At 57.1% G+C, this 17,540-nt stretch overlaps 1 protein-coding gene across 2 annotated transcripts in view; it reads left to right on the top strand.

Moving 5' to 3' along the window:
- Nucleotides 1-17,540, top strand: part of SCUBE1 (signal peptide, CUB domain and EGF like domain containing 1) — a 143,011-nt gene that overhangs the window by 112,622 nt on the left and 12,849 nt on the right. For both annotated transcript variants that reach the window (XM_031005666.3, XM_055374812.2), the window contains 8 exons: nucleotides 830-952; nucleotides 3,517-3,633; nucleotides 5,209-5,331; nucleotides 9,817-9,936; nucleotides 10,291-10,395; nucleotides 11,744-11,860; nucleotides 12,446-12,583; nucleotides 14,573-14,776. In XM_031005666.3, the coding sequence (XP_030861526.1) occupies nucleotides 830-952; nucleotides 3,517-3,633; nucleotides 5,209-5,331; nucleotides 9,817-9,936; nucleotides 10,291-10,395; nucleotides 11,744-11,860; nucleotides 12,446-12,583; nucleotides 14,573-14,776 (1,047 nt within the window). The remainder of the gene's footprint in view (nucleotides 1-829; nucleotides 953-3,516; nucleotides 3,634-5,208; nucleotides 5,332-9,816; nucleotides 9,937-10,290; nucleotides 10,396-11,743; nucleotides 11,861-12,445; nucleotides 12,584-14,572; nucleotides 14,777-17,540) is intronic.

Here is a 17,540-nt window from a genome sequence, read left to right as displayed (position 1 = left end):
GAGGCTGCCTGGCAGAGTTGCTCAGGATGGCATCATTTATTACACGGGATCGGGCCAGGCAACCTTCGGAGCATACTACAACTCATTCACTGTTAAGCAAAGAAGCAGCTCAAACAAACAGGCGGGGAGTCAGGCTGGGAAAGGGGGGAGCGTCAGGCCCGCTGCATAGCCCAGCTCCCCACTTACCTTTTGAAGCCTCTTGAACCAGGTGCTTTCCCTCTCTAAGCCTCAGTCTACTCCTCAAACAGAGGCAAAAACACCTACTTTTTGTAAAAAGTTTCTTGAGCGCTGACCAAGCACCGGCACCGTGGAAGTGTTTTTTCACCTAGTCCTCGTGATGTCCTTCAAAATGGGTGCACTTCCTGTCCTCGCCCTGCAAGCAGGAGACCAAGGCTCAGGGGTCCAGGAGCTTGCCGAGGTCACCAGAAGTGGTGCCTGCCTGCTCCAGCCTCCCTGCTGGCCAGGCGGCCTCCCTGAACCTGCAGATGAGAGGACATGGGAGAGTCGCTGTCCCTGCTTTCTTGCCGGGCACAGCAGCCATCAGTTCCTCTCTACTCAATGTCTCACATCCCAGGCTTGCCAAGTCTCAGGGGAAGTGGTGAAGCTTGGGGAGCTGGCCCTTCCCAGTACAACCCAGCCCCGACCCTGACCCCTGCGAGACAGGGCCCCCACCCCTCTGCACAGCTGGGGAGCCAGCAGCCAGCTTGGGAAGTGGGCACCAGGCAACTCAGGGCAGTGTCATCCCCTGCCGCTAGCCTGCCGTCCCCCCGCTGGTCACACAGGCTGATTCTGCTGGCTCTCACTCCTCCATCCCCCTTGGCTCCCACAGACATCAACGAGTGCCTGGTCAACAACGGAGGCTGCGACCACTTCTGCCGCAACACCGTGGGCAGCTTCGAGTGCGGCTGCCGGAAGGGCTACAAGCTGCTCACCGACGAGCGCACCTGCCAGGGTGAGCCCCTGCCATGCCCCAGGTGGCTCTCGGGCCCAGCGGGATCGTGCCCCTTCCCCTCCTGGGCTGACACGGGCTCCTAGGAGGGGAGGGGAATGCGGATGGGGCTGGGCCCGAGGGAATGGGGTCCTTTACGACTCTAGGGGACATCCAGTCCAATCTGTTCCTTTTATTGATGGGACACTGAGGCTCGGGAGGGCTTCAGCACATGTCCCAGGTGGCAGAGGGAGCCGGTGGCCCAGCTCATCAGCTCACCCAGCCCCTCCCTTCCCAGGTGGCCCACGGGCCTCCCAGCATCGAACTCCTCTGGCTTCGGAGGTGGGATGCTGCCATCTGTTGGAAAGCGTTGCACATTGCAGGCAGGCGCTCTCGAACAATCCTCACCTGCTGGGAACAAGGATAATGAGGAGGGGTCTGGGCAGAAGCCAAGAATCCCGGCCCAGGAAGAGTCTAGTGGGATCCAGGATGCAGCAGGAGCCCAGAGGCTGGCAGCGCAGAGCGGGGTCGGGGAAGGCTACGGGGAGGGTCCGTTGGTGAAATGCTTGAGGGGTGAGTAGGGATTTTCCAGGAGGAGCCAGGGAGGTAAACCCACCCAGGAGATGGCGCTGCCGGCCTGAGGAGGTTTAGGGGACCACAAGGAACTTGGTGGGGCCGGATGAGGCCATGAGGAAGGAGACAGGTACCCTGTGAGCCCCACACTGGGAGAAAGTGCAGGGGGTGGGTCACCCCATGTAGCAGGGCAGGGGCTGTCTTTCCCTGACGATTATCCAGCTGTGCTCTGGTGGTTTTGTGCCTGCGGGGTACCAGCAGTTGCGGGCAGCATGTGGCCTTGTCTGGGTACCAAGCTGTGCTTCTGCCTGTCAGTGCAGCTCAGGGGCTGGCACGGGGCAGGGTGAGGCCCTGAGGAGCGAGGGCTGTTCTCCCACAAGGTCCCTGAGGAATGTAAAAGCAGGAGGCTGGTGAGAGTAGGGCCAGGGCCTGCCGTCCTCAGAATCATGTGTGCCCCAGGCCAGCCGCTGCCTTCCCCAGGCTCAGCCTCTTCGTCCCTGGACGGGCATCCTGGCCCTGTCTTCTCCTCAGGGCCTGAGGTCTAGTCAGGAGCACAGTGTCTGTCCAGGCCCTATCAGGGTTCTTCTGACTTTGACTTTGTTTCTCTGTTGGCCTTGCCAAGTTCTTCTGCAGAGGGCTGAGGAGAGCCCTTGACCTTGCATCCCAGCTGCCCCCTGAAAGAGGCAGGCGGCTGTCGAGGAGGAGGTGAGATCGCTTGTGAGGCCCTGTCCTCACCCGCCCCACCCCCACCTGTATCTTTTCCACCCCCTTCCAGGCTCATCTTTCTGAGGCCTTGGGGCTCTGGGCTCCACAGGTCCAGCAGGGAAGGGTCCATGCTCCTTTGCTTGGCACTCAGGGGACCCCAGGCACCCCCCCAGTCCCCCCTGGGCTCCACACAAGTGGACCTGCCAGGGTGGCTCCTAGGAGGGGAGGGGAGTTCAGATGGGGCTGGGCCCAAGGGAACAGGTGCATCCCCTGGGCACCCCATGCTCTTACCTCCTAGCCACTGCCTGGAGCACCCTTCCTTCACATTCATTCGCTCATTCCAGGCTGGTCCCATCCTTCAGATTTTAGCCCAGGTGCTGCAAGCATCCCGGAGGTCCCAGATCCTCCCTGGGAGGGAGCACACTCGCCTTTGAGCACCATGCACAATTTCTTCCTTGTGTTAGTGGTTTTATAAATACGCATATATTACAAATATTTGTGAAACTACATGAGCTAATGTTTTCAAAGAATGAACTCTTAACTGCTATGCCCAAGGAGGGGCAGGTTGGCGTCTGTTTTGCCTTCAGGGGTCCCCATCAACTGTCCCATAACAGCCATTTTCCTCAGAATTTATGGCCAGGACAGACTTGTCTCCAGTTAACATGGTGGTTCATTTTTTCCTTTCCAGGAACAAACACCCCATGACCTTCCCTCTTTCCCTTTTTACCTTGGCTGCCAGGAAGCTCATCATCACATTTCACATTCTATCAGAGCTCCCTTTTTGACCTTTATGGGTGGCATATTTCCTCTTCTCTTTTTACCTGTGTGGTTTTCCTTATTTTCTCAAGAAACATCATGGGGTGATGGGGAAAGATGCTTTGGTCAGCATCCAAGAGGCCTAGGTTTATGTCCCAAGTCAGCTGCCTCCCCAGGGCCCTGGAGCCAGCTGCAGTCCGTTTCCTGCAGGCGTGGATTCAATGCCTCTCTACCACTCCTAATCGGAGTTGACTGTGAGATAGTAAAATGGCAGAGATTCATAATAATCCCTTCCATTCACAATGTTTCTGCCCTGCTCGTCTCCAGAAAAGACATGAGGTGGCTCCCAACCCAGAAACAGAAGGCTAATGGAGACACAATGGAAAGTCGAGCAGCAAGGAGTCTCCCATTTCCTGTGGGTCGGTGCTGTGCTGCGCCTCCGCCCAAGGACTGTGTGTCCAAGATGTGCCTTGAGTGACTGAGAGTGACAGGCCGTGCCCACCCACCACTCCCTCAAACTCCTCCCCCAACTTTGTCTCCCTGTGGCCACGCAGACATCGACGAGTGCTCCTTCGAGCGGACCTGTGACCACACCTGCATCAACTCCCCGGGCAGCTTCCAGTGCCTGTGTCACCGCGGCTACATCCTCTACGGGACAACCCACTGCGGAGGTCTGCAGCCTGCCCGCCAGGGCCACCTCCCCCCCGAGGCACGCGCCTGGCCGCACGGCCACCTACACTGCACCCCGCATCCCAACCCTGCCCTCAACCCTGGGGGGCCTGAGGCCTCAGCAAGGATGGGGACTCCTGGGCAGAGGGGCTCAGCCAAGGACAAGTGGGACAGGGCTGGGGAGACAAGGGGTAGCAGGGAACGGTTAGAGGTGGGTAGCAGGTCTCTGCCAGTGCCAGGCCTTGGCCCGATGGGCACGGGGCTGGAAACCCCATTTACTAGAGAACTCGGGCCAGGAGCAGGGGCACCAATACATGGAAATTCCAGACAGCTCGTTCCAGGGAGGCTCACAGCAGAGAGGGGCAGAGTAGAGGGGCAATTCGGGATCCTCAAGGGGGAGTGTTTGGCTGGGGGTAGGGAGGCACTCCAGAGGGATCCGCATGAGACAGCAGTGGACAGAAGGACCGAGAGGCAGCCACAGGACTGGAGCCCACAGGAGGGAGCTCAGAGGAAGATGCAGATAGGGGGCGCCATCCCACCATGCAGGCTGCGTGAGCCCACAGGGGAGTTGAGGGTTTATTCCCAGTCAGATGAGAAGCCTGTGGAGGGTTTGGGCAGGGGTGTGATATGGCCAAGTTCATGGAACTAGATGCCCCAGTGACCACATGGAAAGGAGAGTGGAATCCAGGGTACCACTGGGAAGACAGCTCCAGGCATGGGAGCATGCACTGCTGGAGCCGGGGCAGGGTGGGCAGGGACGGAACAAAGAGGAAGGTTCTAGATGTATTTAGGAGTCAGAGCCAGGCTGCTGGGACTTGGTGTTATATGGGCATGGTGGGTGAAGATTAGGAGGCCAAGGACAGTCCCCCTGTCTCTTCCTTTTCTGTGACCTGGGGGTAGCCACACTCACGATGCCAGGCCACTTGAAGATCAGACAGGGTCAGGCAAGAATGTGATCAGGACGTAGCTGGTGCTTGGGCTTCTGGAGGTGGGCTACAGATTCTTCTGGAAAGACTCTCGAAAACTTGGGCACCCCTTCCTGGGGCCTGCCGAGTGCAGGCAGCTCAAGAACTAACAGAATGTGGGGCCCAGCCCCTTCCCCCAGCTCCAGCAGGTGCTTTTGGTCAGAGGAGGAAAGGCCTTAGTGGTGACCTCTTTCACCCTGGTGTCTGTTGTACCGCAGGGGACCCGGGGCTAGAAAAGGGCTTGTCCAGAGTCCCACGGTAAAATCAGTTTCACAATCCCTTGAGCAGTGCTCATTCCCTGCGCCACAAAACCTGGTTGGGTTGGAACTTTAATCGTGTGCTACCTCCTCTGCCCCCTAGCCTGGGGTGCAGCTGCTTGAATTCAGAAAACCACTGAGGTTCCTGGGGGAAGGGACATTGGGGTCTGTGAGGAGCCTTATAAACCCACGCGTGTGTGCGCGTGTGGCGTGTGCACTGCTCATCTGCATCCCGTGATGCTGTCCGACTCGGTGGGGTCAGGAGATTCTTGCCCTCTTGCCCTGGGTGGTCCCTTCCCCTGCCAGCCGCCAGCCGCCAGCCTCCCCTCTGCCCTTACGCCCGCTGTGCTTCCAGATGTGGACGAGTGCAGCATGAGCAACGGGAGCTGTGACCAGGGCTGCGTCAACACCAAGGGCAGCTACGAGTGCGTCTGTCCCCCAGGGAGGCGGCTCCACTGGAACCGGAAGGATTGCGTGGGTAGGTGGCCACCCTGTGCTGCTGGCTCCTTCCCTGCACCTGGGCTTGGATGGGAGGGACAGTGGCTTTTCTGAGGTGGGGGTGAGCAGGACAGCCCCTCCCTTTCCTCTAGGCCTTACATTCCCAGGCAGAGGTTCTCTGCTGTTGGGGTATGGCTGATGGGAATGAGGACTTGCAGAAAAGGAGGGGGTCCCAGGCAGAGCATGCCAGTGTCAGCCAGAGGCACTGCAACAGGGACCTGCAGTGGGGAGGAGGGCACAGAGGAGATCTGCAGGTCCATGTGCAGCCCAGCCGTGGGGCACAGGGACCCTGCTGATGTCTCCGTAGGGCTGGAAGCTTAGAGGGAGTGGGTGTGGAGGCCTCTCCTCTGGCAGCTTCCCCTTGTCTTGCTGAGGAGGCTGAGGGGGAGGAGGAGGGTCACTCGGGGTGCAGCAGCCTCAGTGGGGCACAGTTGCAGGGGATGTAGCAGTGCCTCCTGGAAAGCCCATGGTCCCTGCACCCTCTGCAGGCGTGCTCGCAGCACTGGGTGCCCCTAGGCTGAGTTCTGGACGGGCCCCTGCGTTCTCTGGTTCCCTGTACATGGGACCCTGTCTGGGTGCTGGGGCTGTGAGCCTGCCCTCCTGGAACCTCCACGCCGGGTCCTTGCCCCGCCACGCTCTGACATCCCCAGGGCAGCCTAAGTGAGCCTTTTAAATTTAAGTTAGAACATCCCTCTGGGCTCAGAACCCCACCCCCACCCCCACCCTCTGCCCCTTCCATCCCCCGTAACTCCTCCTTTGACTCTGAATCAAAGCCACAGTGCTCGGAATGGCCCAAAGGCTGCCGCCAGCTGACAGGATTGCCCTCTGCTGTCTCCCTCGCTTCACGCCAGCCTCACTGACTTCGCAGGGCCTCCACCAGCCCTCAGCCCGAGGCTGTGCCCTTCTCTTGGCCTGGAGGGCCCCCCCACGCCAGCACTCCTCACTCCTCCCTTGCTGTGAGGGTCTGTGAGTGAGGCCTGCCCCATCACCCACCCAGAGCCGCAGCCTCGGCCACTTCTGCACCCATCTGGGCCCCCTGTGCTTCCAGCTTTCTTTCCCTCCCATCACACTCCCAGCCACCAGAAGTAATGTGCACTTTACAGGTTCGTGTTGGTTTATGTCTGTCTGTCTGTCCATCTCTCTCTCCTCACTAGAATGTAAGCTTTACACAGTTAAACAGGTCTTCTTGGCCTGTCCCATTCACTGCTAGAGCCCCAGCACCTGGAACAGACCCTGACAATCACAGACACAGAGTAAATATTTGTCAATGAACACATTAACGAATACAAACCATCATTTAATATCTGAAATCAAAAGGCTGAGTTTATCACGTACTTATGGAAGGACTTGCTGTGCTGTTCAGGCAAAGTCTCACTGAACAAAGTCAACTGCTGCTCTTCTGCTGAGTTTTGGGAAAGACCTTGTTTGGGGTTGTACGGGTGGCGGAGGCAGCATGAGGGGATATCCGTCTTACAAGCATAGGAAGGATATGGTACCTTCAGATTCTTTGCAGGAAAGCGTTGTTCATTGAGGGTGTTAGGGGGTCATTGCTCTGTGGTGAGCAGGTTTACGCAAACCTGCCTCCAAAGGCCAAGGAAACTGAGTGGCAGAAGAAAGAGGCTGGCACATTTAGTTTCTCAGAAAGAAACATTTGGCCGGGCACGGTGACTCACGCCTGTAATCCCAGCACTTTGAGAGGCTGAGGTGGGCAGATCACCAGATCACCTAATTTTTTTTTTTTTTTTTTTTTTTTTTTTTTTTGAGACGGAGTTTTGCTCTGTCGCCCAGGCTGGAGTGCAGTGGTGCGATCTCGACTCACTGCAAGCTCCGCCTCCCGGGTTCACGCCATTCCCCTGCCTCAGCCTCCGGCGTAGCTGGGACTACAGGCGCGCGCCACCATGCCCGGCTAATTTTTGTATTTTTTTTGGTAGAGACGGGGTTTCACCGTGTTAGCCAGGATGGTCTCAATCTCCTGACCTCGTGATCCACCCGTCTCGGCCTCCCAAAGTGCTGGGATTACAGGCGTGAGCCACCGCGCCCGGCCTAATTTTTGTATTTTTAATAGAGACGAGGTTTCACCATGTTGGTCAGGCTGGTCTCGACCTCCTGACCTTGCGATCCACCCGCCTCAGCCTCCCAAAGTGCTGGGATTGCAGGCGTGAGCCACCGAGCCCAGCCGCTTCTACTGCTCTTTACCATCTGTTGCTTTTGAACTTTTTCTTCCATCCAAGATCCTAACACTTAGGTGAACTTATTGTGATACAGATCTGATCATCCAGGACAATAACTATCCAGTGATATCCTGAATTCTTAAGCAAATGTTTGTCTGTCTCCTGGAGTTTAGGAAAATTTCCTTTAGCACTCAGCATAGCTCTAGATAGACCTGGCTTTACATCCAGCATTAGAGATCTGATTTCTGGCTTTCCTGGGATAAACCCTAAGGGAGGAGTTGCTTGTGTAGGAGATGGAGGGGCAGGAGTGGGGGCGGGGGGGGATGCGATAAGTGGCTGGTGAAGATGGAGCTGGGCAGAGAGAGTGGCAAGTGGATTTTGGAAGGTTTGAGTGGGAGGAAACTGAGGCCAAGGTATACCAGTGGCAGAAGCTATTAAATGATGAAATTTTGTCTCCTAACATTTTAGAGCTCCTCTTAAATATATTAATGTATTAGTTTTGATGTGTCAGAAGTTCCCACAATGACCAATGTTATTCTAAGCTGGTGGTGGTAGTTGTCGCTGTTTAGGTTTTGTGGTGAGTAGGGGGCAGTTTGCCATTTACCAGGACAAGCACAAGTTAGGATAATAGTCTAAATTCATAAGGCTGCAGGAGTTCAGCCAGGGAAGTTGCAGCCTTGGCATAACCAGCCCATGATCATCACTTTCATCAGTCAAAAGTGTGTGCTTAGCATGACGTTCCGGTTCCCCCAACCAGACACAGGCTGGAAAGGGCCGTGCAGTCAGTGACCTGACAGCTGTGACCCCAGAATATGGAGAAAACAAAGGGGCCTCCTTTCACGTGTTGGCAGAACAGGAGCACCCTCAGGAAGATTTTAGAAGGGACCCAAGGAAAGCTCTGCCTAGTTGCCTACAGGAATTGGCCCCTAGTATCATAGACCTCTGACCATTGATCCTGGGGGCCAGCTTGGATTGAGTTGGAAGCATGCAGGGCCTGTGTCGCCATCTGGTCCCCAAGGAGCACCCTGTTATCTATCCATCAGACACAAGACAAGTCAGAGCACAACAAAACTCATGGGATAAACCTTTATCTAATAGTCAAGCAAAAGCAAAGTGCCCAGCAGCAGAACACACAGGTAAATGTGTGTCTCTGAACACAAGGTCTTGCTCCCCAGCCAGAGGCCCACTTGCTAACAAAGCAGTCAGCACGAGAGAGCAGCAAAGCAAGTGAGAGCTCAGAGTGTTGTCACACCGTGCCCTCCCAGAAAGCAATCAGCAGGACAGACAAAATGTGGGCCCCGAGGGTTGACCAAGGACACCTGTGGCCCACGGCGCCCAAAGGACACTGGGAAGCAAGAGTTTCTAAAACAAGCTTGGAGGAACCTCCAGAATTACCAAAGGATGAGATCAGCCACCGCTCAGTATCTGAAACCAGAAAGCTGAGCTGTCGCTTAAGTAAGGGGGAGCTGTGTTGGTCAGGCAGGCTCAGGGAGCAAAGCAAACTGCTGATCTTCCCTGGGGATTTGGGGCAAAGCTTATTCCAGGCAGGTGGGGATTAGGTTGATGGGAGTCTAGAAGCATGGCCTGTATGGGTTACAGAAGGGAGGTGACTTGACTGAACCTGGAAGCCTGGTTACACTGGAGTAACTCCACGTTGGTGACTGACCAGAGTGCGAGGCTGTCACTCATGAGGTGGCTTTCAGAGGCGTGCCACATAAGCCGGTTGTCACCGACCAATTAGCCATCTGTAAAATCAGTTCTGGTATTTACCATGGCTGTAGAACTGTCCGTCTTCTCCTAGGAGTCCAGGGGACTTTTTCATCCTCTAAAGATAAGTAAGCAAGTGAGAAATTCTGGAGGGCTGTTTCTCCAGACACCTGATGGCTGTAGCAGGGGCTGCCCCAAAGAGGTGCTTCCGAGCGATCCCTCCCACGGCCCCTCCGAGGAAGCCAGTGTTCATTTACCGCCGTTTCTTTCCCCAGTAGGAATGGACGCCTGCCCTGGAGAGCTCAGCCCTGCCCTCAGGGAGTTTCTGATCTGGGGACGGGGACAGGAACCTTCTCACAGCCAGGATTAGAGCCTGAAGGGGAGGAGGGACTAAGCCAGCTGTCTGGGCCCAGCATCCCCACACGCCCAAGGGACCTGCGATCTCCAGGCGCCTTCCCACCAAGCCAGCCCAGCCATGGAAGAAGGGAGTTGGGGGAGTCCCCATTAGGCCATGCCCAGGACCCTCCTGGCTCCAGGAAGCCTCCGCCCTGGCCTCTCTCAGCCCTCTCTCGTATCTCCCTTCACAGAGACAGGCAAGTGTCTTTCTCGCGCCAAGACCTCCCCCCGGGCCCAGCTGTCCTGCAGCAAGGCAGGCGGTGTGGAGAGCTGCTTCCTTTCCTGCCCGGCTCACACACTGTTCGTGCCAGGTAACCCGGGCCGTCCCTGAGACGGGATGCTGTGGCAGGGGGGTCTTCCTCCCTGGGGTCCCACCATTGCTCCCAGCTGTCCTCCAGGAAAGAGCCTGACCTAGGAATGAGGGTCTCTGATAACCCAGTGACCCTAAGGCAGCTGCCTGGTTTTCTGTGGGCCTCGCTGTCCTTCTCAGTAAACCCAGTGGGCTCCTTCCTCCTGGCCACTTCCCTGTGGTTGTGTAGCAGAAACTGGCAGAAGAATCTGTCCTGATCTTCGTCTCACTCCACAATCCCTCTGAGGCCCCAAGAATCTGAGGGCCGTGGGAGGGAGGAGCACCAGGCCCACCTCACCCACCGGCTTCTCTGCAGACTCGGAAAATAGCTACGTCCTGAGCTGCGGAGTTCCAGGGCCGCAGGGCAAGGCGCTGCAGAAACGCAACGGCACCAGCTCTGGCCTCGGGCCCAGCTGCTCAGGTAACCCCCCCGGCCTGTCCATGCTGCATGCCACTGGGTGACTTGACTGCATCCAGCAACATGCTGGCCGGGGAGGAAAGGGCACCGTCCAGGGAAGACCTTCCTGCTCTCGGCCCTGCTCCGTGTGGCCTGGGGTACTGGCGATGAGCCAGGCCCAGGACCTAGAAGCCAGCAGGCTGCAGGCCGAGTTCTAGCCCAGGGTCAGGGGACCGTGGGAGGGCCCTTCCGGCTCTAAGGTCACAGCCAGAGTGGTTCAGGGACTCTAACGTGCTGTGAGTGCACAGATCTCAGACTGTATGGGTGGAGCAAGCCACATCTGCTGTGGCTATTAGGTTCTCCCGAGTCAGAGCTGGCCTGGCCGTGCAATGCGTGCCAAGAAGTGCCGAGGTGCAGCACAGTCCCAGCCCTTTGGGAGTGACCCGCTGGGCTTGGTCAGCATGGCACAGCCAGCCTTAGCTCCTGCCAGCTAAGGAGCTGAGGGTTGTGTCTTCAGCAGCTTTTCTTATTCAGGATGCTGGATTTGATACATAGGTGCATTTCTGTATGTTTCTTTATTTTTATTATTATTATTTTTTAGACGGAGTCTCGCTCTGTCACCCAGGCTGGAGTGCAGTGGCGTGATCTCGGCTCACTGCAACCTCCGCCTCCCAGGTTCAAGCAATTCTCCTGCCTCAGCCTCCTGAGTAGCTGGGATTACAGGTGCCCATCACCACACCTGGATAATTTTTGTATTTTTAGTAGAGACATGGTTTCACCATGTTGGTCAGGCTAGTCTGGAACTCCTGACCTCAAGTGATCCGCCTGCCTCGGCCTCCCAGAGTGCTAGGATTACAGGTGTGAGCCACTGCACCCTGCCCATTTCTATATATTTAATGCATACGTGATTTGATTCTAAGCACCTGTGGTGGTAGGATTCTTTAGTCCAAGGGCTATGATTTGCTCTTGCAAGGAACCGGCAGTCCTGGATCTATAGGATTTCAAAGCCCCTTCCCTTCCTTGCTGTCCTATCTCTCTTCTGTTCTACGCTCTTTCCTAAAGCACAATCATGGCTTGCTGATGGGGAGGAGGTAGGAGGATCCCTTTCCTCCTTCACAGAAGACCTCTGGCGGGTGGCCCCTGGGCTTGAGCTTGACCCCACCATCCATGTGTTCACCTGTTTTAGGCCTTGCAGGGAGAGAAATGGGACAGGAGAGAGTCCCCCACCCCAGGAGAGCTGTCGGGGCACAGGGACTCAGATCAAGCCCCACCCCCAGCTCCAGATGGATTTGTCCCCTGGCAGCCCCCGTCCCCCACCACCTCCTTGCCTGCAGGAGAGGCCACCACCTGGGGGAATTTTGGCTTTCCCCAGGTGCCCCCACCACCCCCATCAAACAGAAGGCCCGCTTCAAGATCCGAGATGCCAAGTGCCACCTCTGGCCCCACAGCCAGACACGAGCAAAGGAGACCGCCAGGCAGCCGCTGCTGGGTGAGTGGGACGCCCTGCTCCTAACCCACACCAACGGGGCTGTAGGAGAGTCCTCATCCCTGGGAGCTGGGGCCCCAGGGTCCAGCGAGTCTGGTTTCTGAGGGTGGAGGTCTCTCTCACCTGGCAGCTGTTTATTGAATGAGAGATTCCAAGGACGTTGCAGGCTGGGGAAACAGCGGAGGGCAAGCTTGGTACGAGGGGCCCCGGAGGAAGGCACCAGCTCTGTCCCCGTGAAGATTCCTTCTCAAACCTAACAGAGCTCTCAGCACGCAGCAGGCTCTGCCCGGAGCCGAGTCCGCACTGGCCAAACCCTCAGCAGGCCCAGAGCTGGGGGCACAGCCTCATTCATGAATATGTATGAGATGCCTCCACCTGCAGCAGCGTGATGGACCGGGCATGAGACCTGGCTCAGCCACCAGCCCCTCCTGAGACCCCGAGCCAGCCCTGGCCTTCTCTAGCCTGAGTTTTTCCATCTGCACCACGGACCAGGAAGTCCTTGCCAATGGCACTCTGTGTGCAGGGCTTGGTAGGACCTTGCTCCCTGCCCCATGCCGCCTTTGCCACAGTGGTCCTTTCCTCGTCCAGACCACTGCCATGTGACTTTCGTGACCCTCAAGTGTGACTCCTCCAAGAAGAGGCGCCGTGGCCGCAAGTCCCCATCCAAGGAGGTGTCCCACATCACAGCAGAGTTTGAGATCGAGACAAAGATGGAAGAGACCTCAGGTAGGTGAGGGGTTCACCTGGGGGCTTCTGCAGGCCTGAAGGAGGACAACAGACTGGTGGCGCTGCCGGGGGCCTGCCAGGCATGAAGCTAGGCTCCCACCAGAGCACAGCTGTGGCTGGGATGGGAGCCCAGCTTCTGGAGACAGAGACAAGCCCACAAGCAAAGGGAGCTGGCAGGTGTCAACGCCTGCAGCCCAGGATAGAAGAGGCAGCCCAGGGCAATGAGACAGAAGGGCCGAGGTGACCTCAAAAGTCACATGACCCTTATCTGCCCCTCCCACTCCTGCTGGGACCCGGGAGGACAAATAGGTGCAGCCCCCCTAGAATGGCTGAGCCAAGGATTGTCTTTCCTGGTTCCAGAAGGGGGTTCTAATGCTGGCTCGGGTGTCACAGCAGCACTTTGCTTTTGGCTATATGTGAGTGTCAACCTGTGAGTCGTTGATGTTGAAGAGATGGGATCTGTCAGCAGATAAGTGTGGTATGGGTCTGGCTGTGGGCTTGGGCGCTGTGGAAAGAAAAGTCCCCACCCAGGTAACACTCTGAGCCAGAGAGGCAGACGCACGTGCAAACCACCCATTGCCAGGTGAGACTCTCGGTGGTGGGGGCACAAGAACAAACAATGCATAGAACTGAGGTCTCCCCCCCACTGGAGGGCTTAGGAAATGTCTTAGTCTGGCTGGGCACACTGGCTCACGCCTGTAATCCCAGCAGTCTGGGAGGCCAAGGTGGGTGGATCACTTGAGTTCAGGAGTTCAAGACCAGCCTGGCCAACATGGTGAAACCCTGTCTCTACTAAAAATACAAAAATTAGCCAGGTGTGGTGGCGGGCACCTGTAATCCCAGCTACTCAGGAGGCTGAGGCAGGAGAATCGCTTAAACCCGGGAGGCAGAGGTTGCAGTGAGCTGAGATCGCACCACTGTGCTCCAGCCTGGCGACAGAGTGAGACTCTATCTCAAAAAAAAAAAAGGAAATGTCTTAGTCTATTTGTGTTGCTAAAAGGAACACCTGAGGCTGCATAATTTATCAGGAAAAGAGCTTATTGGCTCTCGGCTCTGCAGGCTGTCCGAGAACACGGCAGCAGCATCTGCCTGGCGAGGCCTTAGGCTGCTTCTGCTCACGGAGGAAGGTAAAGAGCAGCTGGCATCACACAGCAAGAGGAAAGGAGCAAGAGAGAGGGGAGGGGGTGCCTATGTCTTCACCAGTCACATCTCGTGGGGACTAGTAGAGCCAGCAAGAACTGACTACCACACCAGGCCATTCATGAGGGACCTACCCTATGACCCAGACACCTCCCACCAGGCCCCACCCCCAGCATTAGGGATCAGATTTCAACATGAGGTTTGGAAGAGACAAATATTGAAACCATATCAGGAAGCTTTCCCAGAAGAGGTGCCATTTGAATGAGAGCTTAGAATCAAAGCTCACTGGGTGGAAGAGGTGGCAAGGAATGGCATTCAGGCAGAGAGAATAGAATAGGCAAAGGCACAGAGGTCAGAGAGAGGAGGAGGTGTCCAGGAAGCAGTAAGTAGGGCCAGGTGGCTAGACATTGGAATCCACAGGGAGTGTCAGAGTGGAGGGGATGTGGCTGGCAAGGCCAGACGGGGCTGGACCTTGAAGGGCCTTGTATTCAAGGCCAGAGAGCTGGACACTATCCTGGGGACAGTGGCAGTCCCCAAGAGTCTTTGAGTGACAGAAAGGCGTTCTTGCCCCGTGAGTCGTACCCTGGGGGGTGATGTGGTGCAGTGGCAGCGGCCTGGATTGCACTCAGATCTGCTGCGTGGCCGTGGGTAGGCCCTGCCTCCCAGGTCCGCAGCCTCCTCATCTGTCAGATGGGCATGACAGTGGCCCCTTGCCCCAGGACTGTCGTGAGAATGTGCTGAGGAGGTCCGAGCCCAGTGCAGGGCCTGGCACGGGGGAGCCCTCAGCTAAGAAGGCAGCGGCTAGCAAGGTTGCCAGCGATTCATGTTCTGTCTCTCCTGCCCCTGCAGACACATGTGAAGCGGACTGCTTGCGGAAGCGAGCAGAACAGAGCCTGCAGGCCGCCATCAAGACCCTGCGCAAGTCCATCGGCCGGCAGCAGTTCTATGTCCAGGTCTCAGGCACTGAGTACGAGGTAGCCCAGAGGCCAGCCAAGGCCCTGGAGGGGCAGGGGGCATGTGGCGCAGGCCAGGTGCTACAGGACAGCAAATGCGGTGAGTCCTTGCCCATGGCCACTCAGATGCTGACTCTGTCCTTCCTTGCACATGAGCCAGGGTAAACAGTGGTGGGCACGCAGGTGAGACAGACACCTGGGGAGGGGACAGAGAGATGCAGAGGCCTGCCGGGGAGAAGGACTGCAGCCCTCATGGTCATCGCTGTCATCTGAAGAGCACTCCTCTGTGCTGGGCCTCGGGCATGTGATCACAGCCTGAGGAGGGACAAGGAGTGGACAGGACAGCAAGGCCACAGTCGAGGGGCGCGAGGGGGCACGGGAACCAGAACAGGCCCTCTCTAGTCTGGGATGTGGTTCAGGGAAGCTTCCTGGAGGAGGAGAAGTCACGTGAGCTGAGACCTCAGGGCTCCAGGAGTTGGGGAGCCTGAGTCAGGGTCGGGGGACAGAGCAGGGATGTCGTGAGGCCTAGGGCCGCCCAGGAGGGCAGCGTCGTGCTGCAGGGAAGCAGGTGAGGCCGGCCCCCAGCGGGCTGGTGTGGGCTGGAGGGGAGAGCCTGGACGCAGGACAGGCAGAACCAGCACACGAGACGGTCCTAGTTCTAGTGGAGCTCACATGCCCGTGCAGAAGATGGACAGTGGGCCAGTGAACATGCCCACAGGTACAGTGAGGCCAGAGGTGATGGGGCCTGGCAGACACCACTGTTGAGTTGGATGGGGAGCCATAGGAATGCTTAGAGCAAGGACGCAGGCTCACGCGCGCTTTTACGGGAAGGCCGAGTAGCGGGGGCGGAGCAAGGACGCAGGCACGCGCGCTCTATTATGGGAAGGCTGAGTAGCGGGGGCGGAGCAAGGATGCGGGCACGCGCGCTCTGTTAGGGGAAGGCTGAGTAGCGGGGGCGGAGCAAGGACGCAGGCACGCGCGCTCTGTTATGGGAAGGCTGAGTAGCGGGGGCGGAGCAAGGACGCGGGTACGCGCGCTCTGTTATGGGAAGGCTGAGTAGAGGGGGCGGAGCAAGGACAGGGAGGAGCATGAGATGGAGGGGCTCCTAGGGAGAGACAGACTTCAAGGACGACTCCAAGGGTTTGGCCAATTGGGCAGAGGTGGTATCGCTTCCTGACGCCGGCCAAATCCCCAAGGATTTGAGGAAGAGTGGGCTGGGGGGAGGGAAACTTGAGGAAGAGTGGGCTGGGGGGATGGGGTGCGCAGGCTGGACATGTTCAGTTTGAGACGCTCACAAGTCTTCCACATGGAGATGTTGGATGGGCAGTTGCAGCCACAAGTCCGAAGCCTCAAACAATAGGGTTGGCCAGGGGTGTAAACTGGGAAGCCGGTGGAGAAGAAATGATACCGGGCGGGGGAGGGGGAAAGCTGTTGGAGAAGAGGTGACACCTGGCGGGGTGGGGGGGGGTTGGGGGAAGCTGTTGGTAAAGAGATGACACCTGGCGGGGTGGGGGGAAGCTGTTAGAGAAGAGGTGACACCTGGCAGCGGGGGTGGGGGGGAAGCTGTTGGTAAAGAGATGACACCTGGCGGGGGGTGGGTGGGGGGAAGCTGTTGATAAAGAGGTGACACCTGGAGAGGGCGGGGAAGCTGTTGGTAAAGAGATGACACCTGGCGGGGGAAGGGCCAGGTTGGGGAAGCTGGGACTCTGGCTCAGACAGTGGAGGGGGACAGCCGTACTGACAAGGGGGGACAAAGGGAGCTTGGTGATGTCATTCTTCTACTTTCTTTTTTTGTTTTTGTTTTTGAGACAGAGTCTCGCTCTGTAGCCAGGCTGCAGTGCAATGGTGTAATCTCAGCTCACCGCAACTCTGCCTCCCAGGTTCAACCTATTCTCCTGCCTCACCCTCCCAAGTAGCTAGGACTACAGGTGCGCACCACCGTGTCCGGCTAATTTTTGTATTTTTAGTAGAGGCAGGGTTTCACTATGTTGGCCAGGCTGGTGTCAAACTCCTGACCTAGTGATCTGCCCACCTCGGCCTCCCAAAGTGCTGGGATTATGGGCGTGAGCCACTGCGCCCAGCCTCTTCTACTTGCAATAACTTATTTTGGGCCGGGCACGATAGCTCACGCCTGTAATCCCAGCACTTTGGGAGGCCAAGACAGGTGGATCACCTAAGTTCAGGAGTTTGAGACCAGCCTGGCCAACATGGTGAAACCCCGTCTCTACTAAAGATACAAAAATTAGCTGAGTGTGGTGGCAAGCACCTGCAATCCTAGCTACTGGGGAGGCTGAGACAGGAGAGTCACTTGAGCCTGGGAGGCAGAGGTTGCAGTGAGCTGAGATCACACCACTGCACTCCAGCCTGGGTGACAGAGCGAGACTCCATCCCAAAATAAAAATAAATAACTTATTTTGAAATTATTTCAAAGTTTCAGAAACATTGTCAAGCAGAACAAAAAACTTCCATATTTTCTTCATCCAAATTCCCCAGTTGTGCACATTTGACCACATCTGCCCCGTCTCCCACACGTGTATGCATGTGTGTGAGTGTGTAGTCTTCACCATCCAACCCACACACCCACCCCATTCAGCTCCAGCAATCCTTCCAACAATGTCCCTTTTGTTTTTCTGGTCCCAGCTCCCATCCAGAAAGACATGTCACCCTCCACTGTGTCTTCAGGCTCCTTCAGTCTGGAGCCGCTTCTCCCCTTTCCCTGCCTCTCCTGCCCTTGTCCCAAACTCACCTCCTCTAGGCTAACGCTCAGAGCTCCCTCTGGTTTTTCCTGGGGACCTGACTCAGGGCCCAGGGTCCAGCAGGAACCTCAGCTTCGAGGCCTAATCCTGGGTGCCCCATCAGCAGGC

Source organism: Gorilla gorilla, chromosome 23, assembly GCF_029281585.2.
Source record: "Gorilla gorilla gorilla isolate KB3781 chromosome 23, NHGRI_mGorGor1-v2.1_pri, whole genome shotgun sequence".
NCBI lineage: Eukaryota > Metazoa > Chordata > Mammalia > Primates > Hominidae > Gorilla > Gorilla gorilla.
This window is presented reverse-complemented; position numbering and strand designations above follow the sequence as displayed.